Source organism: Capra hircus, unplaced genomic scaffold (genome assembly GCF_001704415.2).
Source record: "Capra hircus breed San Clemente unplaced genomic scaffold, ASM170441v1, whole genome shotgun sequence".
Lineage (NCBI taxonomy): Eukaryota > Metazoa > Chordata > Mammalia > Artiodactyla > Bovidae > Capra > Capra hircus.
In genome coordinates this window covers 266,164-279,196 of record NW_017189652.1, presented here as the reverse complement: position 1 = coordinate 279,196, position 13,033 = coordinate 266,164, and the positions used below count along the sequence as shown (strand labels likewise).

The 13,033-nt window shown below is 43.8% G+C and overlaps 2 protein-coding genes across 2 annotated transcripts in view; both read left to right on the top strand.

Annotated features, from left to right (window-relative positions):
- F8 (coagulation factor VIII) overlaps positions 1-1,191 on the top strand; it is a 136,825-nt gene extending 135,634 nt beyond the window's left edge. Inside the window, exon 26 of the mRNA XM_005700528.3 lies at positions 219-1,191. Within this exon, the coding sequence (XP_005700585.2) occupies positions 219-374 (156 nt within the window). The 3' untranslated portion in view covers positions 375-1,191. The remainder of the gene's footprint in view (positions 1-218) is intronic.
- Positions 1,192-7,867: 6,676 nt separating this feature from the next.
- SMIM9 (small integral membrane protein 9) lies at positions 7,868-10,832 on the top strand. The gene is made up of 3 exons (XM_018044618.1): positions 7,868-7,885; positions 9,350-9,611; positions 10,501-10,832. Exons 1-3 carry the CDS (start codon positions 7,868-7,870, stop codon positions 10,632-10,634), a joined length of 414 nt encoding a protein of 137 aa, XP_017900107.1. The 3' UTR covers positions 10,635-10,832.
- The last annotated feature ends 2,201 nt before the right edge of the window (positions 10,833-13,033 follow it).

The following is a 13,033-nucleotide window of genomic DNA, read 5'->3' as shown; positions in this document are numbered from 1 at the left end:
GTCATTCAGTCACCTCCCAGGGTTCAGTTCTGAACTACCGAACTAGGGAAGTTTGGATCCCTCAACCCAAAATGAAAAAAGCTTCCATCCTGAGCTTTGGGGTGGGTGCCCGTGAAGAGCTATTGGTGAGTTCCAGACCATGCAGGAGGCCAGTGAAGGTGTATAAGCATTGTAATTCTTTTCCTGTCAACTAACACATGCTGTCTCTCCTCTTTTAGGTTTTTCAGGGAAATCAAGACTCCTTTACCCCCGTGGTGAATGCTCTAGACCCCCCGCTGTTTACCCGCTTCCTTCGGATTCACCCGCGGAGCTGGGTGCACCATATCGCCCTGAGGCTGGAGTTTTGGGGTTGTGAGGCGCAGCAGCAGTACTGAGGCCTGGTGCCTCCCTTCTGTCCCTGAGCCTTTCCTAACTGAAATGCAGCATCCTTGTGAGCCCTTCCGCTGGGTGACTTCCTGCCCCACAGTGCAATCCGTTTTTGCTGTATTTCGATGCCTCTGTGCCAGCAGCTGTGCCCTGAAACCACCCAAATCAATTGCCATGGGGACTGCGTTCTCTGGAGTCATGTGGAAAGCATTCTTCTACGGAAGTGGCAGTCACTTCCTCCTCTGTGGTGATGAAGAAGGGTCACGACCATACTAGGCTACTAAAGGACATGTTTTTAACATTTTCTTAGAAAAATGAGGAAACTCCGTGGCTCTCTCGGATAGGAGACCCAACACGATGTACCAGGAAATTCTGTACGGTGACAGAAAACTAGAGGCCCTCTTTACACAGTTAAATATTGGGGAGTCAGAAGGAAACTGAGCTGGAGGAAGCAGAGAGAAAATTCTTCCAGTCAGCCACATGCCCTTTCCAAGAGGAACCCCCGCCTTGCCCCGCCCCTACTATATAAGGTTCAAAATGGTTTACTGTCCTGGAAAAGTGAAAATTAGAGATTAATGTATAGAAATCAGTAAGCTGCTTTGCTGTATAGCCTGGTAGAGATGTTAATCCCCCAAATGATGTGGTTTGACTGCCTGCAAAAGTTAACCACTTTAATGTTGACCTTAATCATCTTCTTGTAGCATTCTTTTCCCATTGACTACATACATCTCTATTTTTCAACTGTTCTTGGAACCAGCTCTTTTGTCTTCCTGCTGGAATAGTCAATAATCAGTTGAATAAAACATTGACATGTAAAACCAAATGCCTTTGAGAGTTCTGTTTTTCTATTGGCAATTTAAATGTGAATGATGGAAGCCTGCTGGCTGCACCGGACCTCCCTGAGAGGAGCTACCCCACGCCCGAGGTCAGGAGGGCAGTGTTGGGACCTGACCTGAGCCATGACAGGCTCAACAGGGCACACTAGGCCTAAGCCTCAGGTTCTTGTAAGCATGAGTCATAATTCTGGGAAGCCCCACCAAGGTCCTCGATGACACCAAGGTCCTCCCTGATGACCCAAGGTTGAGTCAATCACCACACGCCAACTACACTATTGCTGAGACAAAAGACCGCCTGTATATAAGCAATTGTGATTCAGAGCTCGGGGCTCTCGTCAAGATTCCACTGTGCTGGATGAGACTTTGGCCCTAGCTCGAGCTAGCAATAAACCCCTTTATGCTTTTGCATTGCTGTGGACGTCTTATTCTCTCAGTTTTGGGGACTCGGACACTGGGCATAACAGGGCGGCTGTGAGGAGATAACCCTCGTCCAAGGTAAGGAGCAGCAGCTGCGCTTTGCTGGAGCAGCCGTGAAGAGATACCCCAAGTCCAAGGTAAGAGAAACCCAAGTAAGATGGTAGGTGTTGTGAGAGGCATCAGAGGGCAGACACACAAACCATAATCACAGAAAACTAATCAGTCTAATCACACGGCCTTGTCTAACTCAATGAAACTAAGCCATGTCATGTGGGGCCACCCAAGATGGACGGGTCATGGTGAAGAGGTCTGACAGAATGTGGTCCACTGGAGAAGGAAATGGCAAACCACTTCAGTATTCTTGCCTTGAGAACCCCATGAACAGTATGAAAAGGCAAAATGATAGGATACTGAAAGAGGAACTCCCCAGGTTGGTAGGTGCCCAATATGCTACTGGGGATCAGTGGAGAAAGAACTCCAGAAAGAATGAAGGGATGGAGTCAAAGCAAAAACAATACCCAGTTGTGGATGTGACTTGGTGACAGAAGCAAGGTCCAACGCTGTAAAGAGCAATATTGCATAGGAACCTGGAATGTTAGGTCCATGAATCAAGGCAAATTGGAAGTGGTCAAACAGGAGATGGCACGAGTGAACGTCAACATTCTAGGAATCAGCAAACTAAAATGGACTGGAATGGGTGAATTTAACTCAGATGACCATTATATCTACTACTGTGGGCAGGAATCCCTTAGAGGAAATGGAGTAGCCATCATGGTCAACAAAAGAGTCTGAAATGCAGTACTTGGATGCAATCTCAAAAACGACAGAATGATCTCTGTTCATTTCCAAGGCAAACCATTCAGTATCACAGTAATTCAAGCCTATGCCCTAACCAGTAATGCTGAAGAAGCTGAAGTTGAACAGTTCTATGAAGACCTCTAAGACCTTCTAGAACTAACACCCAAAAAAGATGTCCTTTTCATTATAGGGGACTGGAATGCAAAAGTAGGAAGTCAAGAAACACATGGGATAACAGGCCAATTTGGCCTTGGAATATGGAATGAAGCAGGGCAAAGGCTAATAGAGTTTTTCCAAGAGAACGCACTTGTCATAGCAAATACCTTCTTCCAGCAACACAAGAGAAGACTCTACACATGGGCATCACAAGATAGTCAACAGCAAAATCAGATTGATTGTATTCTTTGCAGCCAAAGATGGAGAAGCTCTATACAGTCAGCAAAAACAAGACTGGGAACTGACTGTGGCTCAGATTATAAACTCCTTATTGCCAAATTCAGACTTAAATTGAAGGAATTAGGGAAAACCACTAGACCATTCAGGTATGACCTCAATCAAATCCCTTATGATTATACAATGGAAGTGAGAAATAGATTTAAGGGACTAGATCTGATAGATAGAGTGCCTGATGAACTGTGGAATGAGGTTCGTGACATTGTACAGGAGACAGGAATCAAGAGCATCCCCATGGAAAAGAAATGCAAAAAAAGCAAAATGGCTGTCTGAGGAGGCCTTACAAACAGCTGTGAAAAGAAGAAAAGCGAAAAGCAAAGGAGAAAAGGAAATATATAAGCATCTGAATGCAGAGTTCCAAAGAATAGCAAGGAGAGATAAGAAAGCCTTCTTCAGTGATCAATGCAAAGAAATAGAGGAAAACAACAGAATGGGAAAGACTAGAGATCTCTTCAAGAAAATTACAGATACCAAGGGAACATTTCATGCAAAGATGGGCTCGATAAAGGACAGAAATGGTCTGGACCTAACAGAAGCAGAAGATATTAAGAAGAAGTGGCAAGAATACTCAGAAGAATGGTACAAAAAAGATCTTCACGACCAAGATAATCACGATGGTGTGATCACACACCTAGAGCCAGACATCCTGGAATGTGAAGTCAAGTGGGCCTTAGAAAGCATCACTGCGAACAAAGCTAATGGAGGTGATGGCATTCCAGTTGAGCTATTTCAAATCCTGAAAGATGATGCTGTGAAAGTGCTGCACTCAATATGCCAGCAAATTTGGAAAACTCAGCAGAGCCACAGGACTGGAAAAGGTCAATTTTCATTCCAATCCCAAAGAAAGGTAATTCCAAAGAATGTTCAAACTACTGCACAATTGTACTCATCTCACACGCTAGTAAAGTAATGCTCCAAATTCTCTAAGCCAGGCTTCAGCATTATGTGAACCATGAACTTCCAGATGTTCAAGCTGGTTTTAGAAAAGGCAGAGGAACCAGAGATCAAATTGCCAACATCTGCTGGATCATCGAAAAAGCAAGAGAGTCCTAGAAAAACATCTATTTCTGCTTTATTGACTATGCCAAAGCCTTTGACTGTGTGGATCACAATAAACTGTGGAAAATTCTGAAAGAGATGGGAATACCAGACCACCTGACCTGCCTCTTGAGAAACCTATATGCACGTCAGGAAGCAACAGTTAGAATGGGAAATGGACCAACAGACTGGTTCCAAATAGGAAAAGGAGTGTCAAGGCTGTGTACTGTCACCCTGCTTATTTAACTTCTATGCAGAGTACAATATGAGAAACGCTGGACTGGAAGAAGCGCAAGCTGGAATCAAGATTGCCAGGAGAAATATCAATAACCTCAGATATGCAGATGACACCACCCTTATGGCAGAAAGTGAAGAGGAACTAAAAAGCTTCTTGATGAAAGTGAAAGAGGAGAGTGAAAAAGCTGGCTTAAAGCTCAACATTCAGAAAACTAAGATCATGACATCTGGTCTCATCACTTCATGGGAAATAGATGGGGAAACAGTGGAAACAGTGTCAGACTTTATTTTTGGGGGCTCCAAAATCTCTGCAGATGGTGATTGCAGCCATGAAATTAAATGATGCTTACTCCTTGGAAGGAAGGTTATGACCAACCTAGACAGCATATTCAAAAGCAGAGACATTACTTTGCCAACAAAGGTCTGTCTAGTCAAGGCTGTTTTTCCAGTGGTCCTGTATGGATGTGAAAGTTGGACTGTGAAGAAAGCTGAGCGCCGAAGAATTGATGCTTTTGAACTCTGATGTTGGAGAAGACTCTTGAGAGTCCCTTGTACTGCAAGGAGATCCAACCAGTCCATTCTAAAGGAGATCAGTCCTGGGTGTTCTTTGGAAGGAATAATGCTAAAGCTGAAACTCCAGTACTTTGGCCACCTCATGTGAAGAGTTGACTCATTTTAAAAGACTCTGATGCTGGGAGGGATTGGGAGCAGGAGGAGAAGGGGACAACAGAGGATGAGATGGTTGGATGGCATCACCGACTCGGTGGACATGAGTTTGTTGAACTCTGGGAGCTGGTGATGGACAGGGAGGCCTGGTGTGCTGCGATTCATGGGGTTGCAAAGAGTTGGACATGACTGAGTGACGGAACTGAACTGATGGAATCTTACAAAAACAAATTGAGCCACTGAATGGCAAGATAGACAGCTCAGAAAAACAACTAAGTTAGAATAGCAGATTTCATGTAAATTGCAGTAAAAACTGATATATTTTATGAGGTGAAGTTAACATTTAAAAAAATTAGAAGTGGAACCTTGATCCAAGCGCAGAGAGAGAGTGACATGTTTAATCTTGACATCCATTAGCACTGGTCTCTTTCTTATCTCACAATGGGAGTTTCCACTTTAGAAGGAGTAATAAACCCTGATGTTTCTGAGTATTCAGGGTGGCTGCTACACAGGAAGAGCAAAGACAAATATGCTTGGCACTCAAGTGATTCATTCAGGCATCTCTTAGGATTAGGGCATCAGTCTGGGCTCTGGCACATCCCACTAATCCCCGTTTTATAAGTTTTCTAGAAGTTGTGACCAACCAGAATCCTGGAGAAGGTGTGGCAGAATGTGGTGAGCCTAATGTGAGAAATGAGTGGATTTGAGACGTAGATGCTGCACTTGTATCACCAAGATGTCCTGGGACCCCTTTCAGGAGTCCAGTGGTTTCATTCATCCCCCAAATGCTTTGGCTAATGGAGGACCTGTACTCAGAAACCTAAAAGACCCTGATGAAAGAAATGGAAGATGACACAGACAGATGGACAAAAGACACTGTGTTCATGGATTAGAAACATTAATATTGTTAAAATGACCATGCTACCCAAGGCAATCTACAAATTTAAGGCGATCTTTATCAAAATTAGTTCACCCATGGCATTTTTCCAGAACTAGAACAGACAACTCAAAAATTTATGTGGAAACACAAAAGACCATGAACAGCCAAAACAATCTTGAGAAAAAAAGAGCAAAACTGGAGGAATCAGGTTCCCTGACTTCAGACTGTATTACAAAGTTACAGTCATCAAAACAGTATGGTACTGGTACAAAAACAGAAATATAGACTAATGCAACAGGATAGATAGCCTAGAAATAAAGTCATATGCCTATGGGCACCTTATCTTTTACAAAAGAGGCAAGAATATACAATGGGCAAAACACAGTCTCTTCAATAAGTGGTGTGGCAAAACTGGACAGCTACATGTAAAAGAATGAAATTAGAACATTTCCTCATATCAATACAAAAATAAACTCAAACTGGTATCATTATTTTGGAAAACAATCTGACATTATCTACAAAAGTTGAGCATACAGATACCCTATGACAGTTCTGTTGGGTAATGACCTAGACCCAGAACTGCCACGTGAAACAAGAGATGGGGCAGCACTATTCAAAACAGCTCCAAACAGGAAACAACCCTTGTATATATTTCCTAGTGGCTTATTATAATTGCTGTATAGTAATCCATTATGGCTTCTCTTGTGGCTCAGCTGGCAATCTGAGTGCAAACTGCCTACAGTGTGGGGGACCTGGTTTTGATCACTGGGTTGTAAAGATCCCCTGGAGAAGGAAAAGGCTACCCACTCCAGTATTCTGGCCTAGAGAATTCCATGGAGTTGCAAAGAGTCGGACACGACTGAGTGACTTTCACATTCACTTTCAATCCATTATGTAATATACATCACAATTTATTTCAGTTCAGTTCAGTTGCTCAGTCATGCCCGACTTATTGCGACCCCATGGACTACAGCACGCCAGGCCTCCCTGTCCATCACCAACTCCTGGAGTTTGTGTCCATTGAATCAGTGATGCCATCCAACCATCTCATCCTCTGTTTTCCCATTCTCCTCCCACCTTCAATCTTCCCAGCATCAGGGTCTTTTCAAATGAGTCAGTTCTTTGCATCAGGTGGCCAAAGTATTGGAGTTTCAGCTTCAGTATCAGTTTTCCAATGAATATTCAGGACAATTTATGTATCCATTGCTTTTCTGACTGATACATCATTTATGCCAGTTCTATGGATCTGACCATCCTTTTTAAAAATTTGATTTGTAACAACAGTTCTTTGTACTTTAACATTAACCTATTATCTGTCTTGTATGTTATGGCATTTTTCACTTAATTTGTCATTAATGTTTGATCTTTCTTTACAATGTTTTCCTGTATGAAAGCTTTACATTTTTATGCAATAAATTTATCAGTAGTTACACCTATGGCTTTGGGGTTTTATGACATGTTCAGAGTAAATTTTTTCATACCAAGATTACAAAAAACTCATGTTTTATTCCAACATGTGTATGGTTCTATTTTTGTTCAGTCTTTGATCCATCTAGAATTTTTTTGTGTGTGTAGGACTCTAACTTCAGTCAGTGCATTCAAATGAATAACCAATCCTCATATTAAACCATCCATTTTTCCCCACTGAAATGAAATGCCATCTATTAAACTGCCATATATATACTATTTTAAGGTGTAGTTGATACCATGTGGCAAACAAAATATCTTAGAATTCTTCAAGCCCAAGAGGATATGGCTACTGTAAGGATGGGTTTTAATATCAGCACAGATGTTTCCACATAGACCAAAGAAAACATCTGTATGCTTAGCTGTCAGATAGAGACTGGGGGAAGGTCAAGTACAGTCAATGATATCATAAAAGGGAAGAGAATTCTATTTGGAATTTCAGAAGCCTGAAAGGAAGGCTCTGGCCAGCCTCTTCTGAAGACTGAGGCCAGATTCACTGGCTTCTTCACCTCCCTACCTGACACAGGTCTCAGCAGTGGATGAGTGTATCAATTGTAAATGTCTTAAGTAATAGAAAGCTCGGATACAAGTTTATTTTTCACAGAGCTAGCAATTGAGAAGTGGGCAGATAAAGGTGTTGGCTTCATGGCCTAAAATTGTCAGAGCTGAATCCAGGTCATTTTCTCATGCTTTTCCTGCTGATCACAAGATGACTCCTCCAGTTCAGGTAACACTTAGAGAATGTTCAAGGCAGCATAAATGGTAAACAGTAACACCATATCTTTTCCCAAGACAGCAGAAAGTTTCCCCGGAAGCCACCCATCAAATCTCCGTTATGCTTCAGTGTCCAAAAGTGGGGCCTGTAGCCATTGCTAACAGCAAGGATGGCTGAGAAAATGGTATCTTTTCATAACTAAACTTTTCTAGACTGTCGGGTTGTATGTAATAAGTGAAAAGGGGGTGGAGATGACCAGCAATGAAAAAAAGTCTGCCCATCCATTTATTCATTCAAAAAAAATATTATTGAGCACCTGAGCAGCCTATGTGAACCAAAGAGAGAGGACCGTGCTTGGCTTGTTCTTGAGGAAATGAGACTGAGGTGGAGTGATCAAAAGGAGATGATAAGACATGAGTTCAGGGCAGTTTGTAGAGCAATCTGACTTACAACAAAGTGACATCTCCTTGGCTGTTCAGTGGAGAAGAAGCTGAAAGGAGGCAAGGATGGTAGCAGAGAGACAGATGATGGGTAAAGTGGAGGTGGTGAGAAGTGGCAAGATATGGATACACTTTAGAGACCAAGCCAACCCGATTCTTCTGATAGATCAGCTGTTAGACCCTAAACCACACAGTTTCTGCAAAATATACTTCTATTTTCTCCCAAGTTGCGTCAGCAAAGTTGACTCAAACAGGCATGTGTGATGGGAAATTACCACTGCACAGCAAGGAATTTGCTTATGTGGTAGTCAGTGGACTTGGTCCCTAACTTCATCATTAAAATGGCAGCAAGCAGGAAGCTATAAACTCTTGTGACCTGTGACTCCCTTCACATCAGGTGCACTGACTGCAGAATTCCTGGGCCACCCCCATGATGGACTGTGCCCCCTGATCCCGTGAAATCTATACCAGGTTAACCGTTTACACTGTTTATTTGCTGATTTAGAAATAAACCCTGGGCACTAATACCACAAGTAGAATTTCAGGGGCTAGGTACCTATCGGGAGAAGGAAATGGCAACCCACTCCAGTATTCTTGCCTGGAGAATCCCATGGACAGAGGAGCCTGATGGGCTGCTGTCCACAGGGTCGCAGAGAGTCGGACACGACTGAAGCGATTTAGCATGCATGCAGTAATAAACCCAACAACAAAACAAAATACACACAAAAAAAATGTGGGACTAAAAAAATGAAGTCAAAAACAACACCACCAATTTTGGCCTGAACGACTTACAGCATTTCCCACTCATTGAGCTGGAGAAGGCTGAAGGGGGACCTGGTTAGGAGGGAACGGCAGGTGTCTCATCTGCTGAAGCTCAGTAAATTTCTGTCCTGTGTTCTTTCTTGGATGCGGAATGTCTTTTGTTTGGGAAACTGACTGTGTTCAGGATTCAGTGGTGTCAGTCAGTGAATTTTTATGTTAGTTAACAGCTGTAGTTTTGGGATAAAAAACTAAACCATAGTTTTTAACTTTTCAGACAAAGCAGCCTTGCAAAGAGCCAAGGGAAAAACCATCTGGCCTTGGCACAGGAGAATCTGTAGAAGCCCTGAAGCTGCTGAGCATCACATTTCTGCTGTGCTCTCTGACTTGCCTCTTGCTGGAGACTGTTGCTTCCTCTGTGTCACCTTTATCTGCCTTCAGAGTACAAGACCAGGATGCCCTGCCAGAACACTCAGTGGGTGTGTTTGCTGTTATGATGAAAGTTCCGGCCTCCATAGGACCTAAGATTCTCGTCGAAGGTCAGGAAAAACTGATTTTGTATTTAAAAATAATCTTCATTATTTTTCTTTTATTTTTTTCTTTTATTTTTATCTTCATGTCCATTATTTCTGGTTGGGTTCAATTTAGTTCAACCAGCACGAGCCCACCTACTGTGCACCAATCTGTTTGCTAAATGACATGGATTAGGCATTCACAGGTGGGCAGTCCCACCCATAGGTGTCAACCTTCCATGAAATATGACAAATGCGCCCTGAGGACAAAGGGAGAATTACAGTTGTTTGCGGGGAGGGGTCAGGAAGGACTTGAGGAAGGAAGCAAAATGTAAGCCCAAGCTAATAGGTCACTGACCCGCAACTTAGGTGCTCCCAGAGCCCAATGTGTTGCTTGAGTCCTTCCCAGCACTGGAAAGTGAATTGTGGTGAGCGGTGACTCCTTGTGACTTCAGGTCACAGACACTTGTGTTTACCCTACCTCTCCTCTTGATCACCAGACTCTGTGAAGTTCCTTCTGCCAGCTTCCAAGGCCTGTTCGTCCCCTCTGGGTGTTCCTGGGGCTGGTGTCTGTCTCTTCTCTTCACCAGACACACAGGGGCCTTTGCCTCCAAAACACCCTCTAGGCAGGTAGTTATGAAATCAAGCTGCTCTCTCACAAAGTTCCACACTGATTCATGGAGATAATTGCTCCTGTTTGACATACCAGAGGCAAAGATGAAACCATCTGAGGATACACTTTTTTTTTTTCTCCAAATGTGTATTCCTTTAACCACTTAGCTTAGCAGAGTCATTAAAAATATGGGTCCTGGGCCACTATAAGAACGTCAGATCTGGGACAACTCTTTGAACTTGAACGAGAGTTTGTATCCCATCTTCATCATTGACTCGGTGAACATCTGTGCTCTTCCTGCAGAAAATTCCAGGTCCTGGCTGAGCAACTTCAAGGATTATCTCTGTGATCTCATCAGGAGCCACATCCCTCCAGCAGCCATTTTTATTTTTCTTATCATGTCAGCAGTACTGGGGACCCTCTGCTGCCTCACGTAAGCTTCTGGAAGAGGAGGGAGAGGAAGGAACAGGTACCTAGGGAGAGACAGGAATGGCCATGTGACCCCCTCTTTGAAAAAGTCTCCTCCACGTTCTCTTTTTTTCTCCATCCTGCTCCATCCCTTTCCAACCATTGACAGGTGACATTTAAAGACCAGTATTTGCAACTGATTTTTTTTTAAGTAACTTCATTAATTTCTAATTATCCTTCCCTTGGGTATAGGAATCATACATGGCAAACAAATGATTAACTCTTCTCTATTGCCTGGACTTCCTTGGTGGCTCAGACGGTAAAGCGTCTGCCTATAATGCAGGAGACCTGGGTTCAATCCCTGGGTCGGGAAGATCTCCTGGAGAAAGAAATGGCAACCCACTCCAGTATTCTTGCCAGGAAAATCCCATGGACGGAGGAGCCTGGTAGGCTACAGTCCATAGGGTTGCAAAGAGTTGGACATGACTGAGCAACTTCACTTCATTACCTCAAAAACGGACCAAAATATTTACTATTAAATCATGTGAGTGAGTGAGTGAAGTCGCTCAGTCGTGTGAAGCCAAAGAGATTCTTGAAATTTCTAACTAAACAAGCTTAACTAGTTAGTGAAAGTCAGTCGTGTCCGACTTTTTGTAACCCCATGGACTATGCAGTCCATGAAATTCTCCAGGCCAGAATACTGGAGTGGGTAGCTTTTCCCTTCTCCCATGGGAAGGGACTCTTCCAGGGGAATCTTCCCAAGCCAGGAATCGAACCCAGGTCTCCCGCAATGCAGGCAGATTCTTTACCAGCTGAGCCACCAGGGAAGCCCAGACAAGCCTCAATTTCATTAATTTAACCAGTGTTTAGCTAAGAGATGACTACTTGCCTGTCTCTGAGGTGAGACAGAGCCCACGTGGAGAAACCTGGATTGAAAAGGCTTTGTGTAGGGGAGGGCTGTTTTCAAACTGAAGAATCTAATCAAGTGGCTTGGTCAAAGATCAGGTGAAGGGTGTGGTTCCTGACAACCTCAAAATGCCCATGGATGAAGAACCATGTCTGGGAAGCAAAGTTGGATATGGTTCCCAGCACACTAGACTGATTGGAGCCACACAGAACTCAGTGAGCCTATTTGTTGTTTGAGCTGTAAAGCAGTATTTGGACCTGAGAAGGACAGAGGCTCTGAAGGTCCCTAGGAGGCTTGCTCCCTGACACTTCAGATACAGCCGCAGGGAACAGTAGACCAGAGGAGCCTCCCAGAGGATGGGCCGTGGTGGGCCTGGGAGCTCAATTTGATGGAAGAGTTTGCCTGCTAAGTGTCTGATCAGCAGGATTCCAGAATGACTACAGAGCAGGGACTGTTACATGCCTCCCGGTCTTCCTCTTTTCCAAAGGGAGGGTTGATGGCGATTGTCTGCTTCCTGTTCCTTTACTGTATGGAAGATGGCGGAGGTGGCGATCAGGGGCACACGGGTTGATTTTGGTTCAAAGTTCTTTGCCTGAGAGGAGCCACACCAGGACTTGAGGTCAGCAGACACTCTGGAAGCAGGCTGGGCAGTGGGAGTGTGCAGCATCTTATCAGGATCCCTTATCAGGGATCCACGCCTGTGCAGGGCAGGGAGGAAGGGAGAAGCTGAACTGCCTTGCAAGCACAGCAAGGCCTTGAGTGACCCCTTCGGAGTGGTCTTCCCTTTATCAGTACACCTTGAGTGGCAGCTGCAGGATTTAGGCCACTCCAGGAAGTACAGGCCCTGTATTCATCAATCCTGTCCCTCCTTACCAAGCCCAGAGGAAGACTGCGTGTCGCAACTGCAAGAGCCGGGAGTCAAACCAAGATGCATGCAATTCTGTATCTTTTAAGTCCTTGTGGCTCCAACTCCAGCTGGCAGGCCAGCTGCCTCAGAAACATCTGAAGGATTTCTGCGAAGATAGTTAGGCAACATGCCAAGAGAAAGACTTCCTTCTTTGAAGTAAATGGCTCAGCCTGGGGAGAAAAACCGAAAAACCTTTGCTGGGAACAAGCGAGGATGTTAAGAGGAGGAAAAAAAAGACGTGGATGACAAAATATAAAAGGAGATAAGGAAAGCAGGACCCCAAAAGCTGGCTCTATCAAATAAAGACTTCAGTGAAAGTAAGATTAGAGAAAAAAATGATAGATGCAGGAGACATATCATGAATTTTTTGGTAGAAAAAGGACCAAAATAATACCACAGAAAACAAATACTTCAAGGCATAATTTTGTCACATGTGGTGGAAACAAAGGAAAGCTTGAGTCTCAAGTCATACAGACAGATGGGCACTTGGGACTGAGCCCACAGTGGACTGGCACTAATACTTGATTTTCTATGATTGCATTTTGCAATAAGAACTGCAAACCGTTTCTCTCTGCCTCTTTATTCACCCTCTATAAGCATTAGTGGTGTCTACA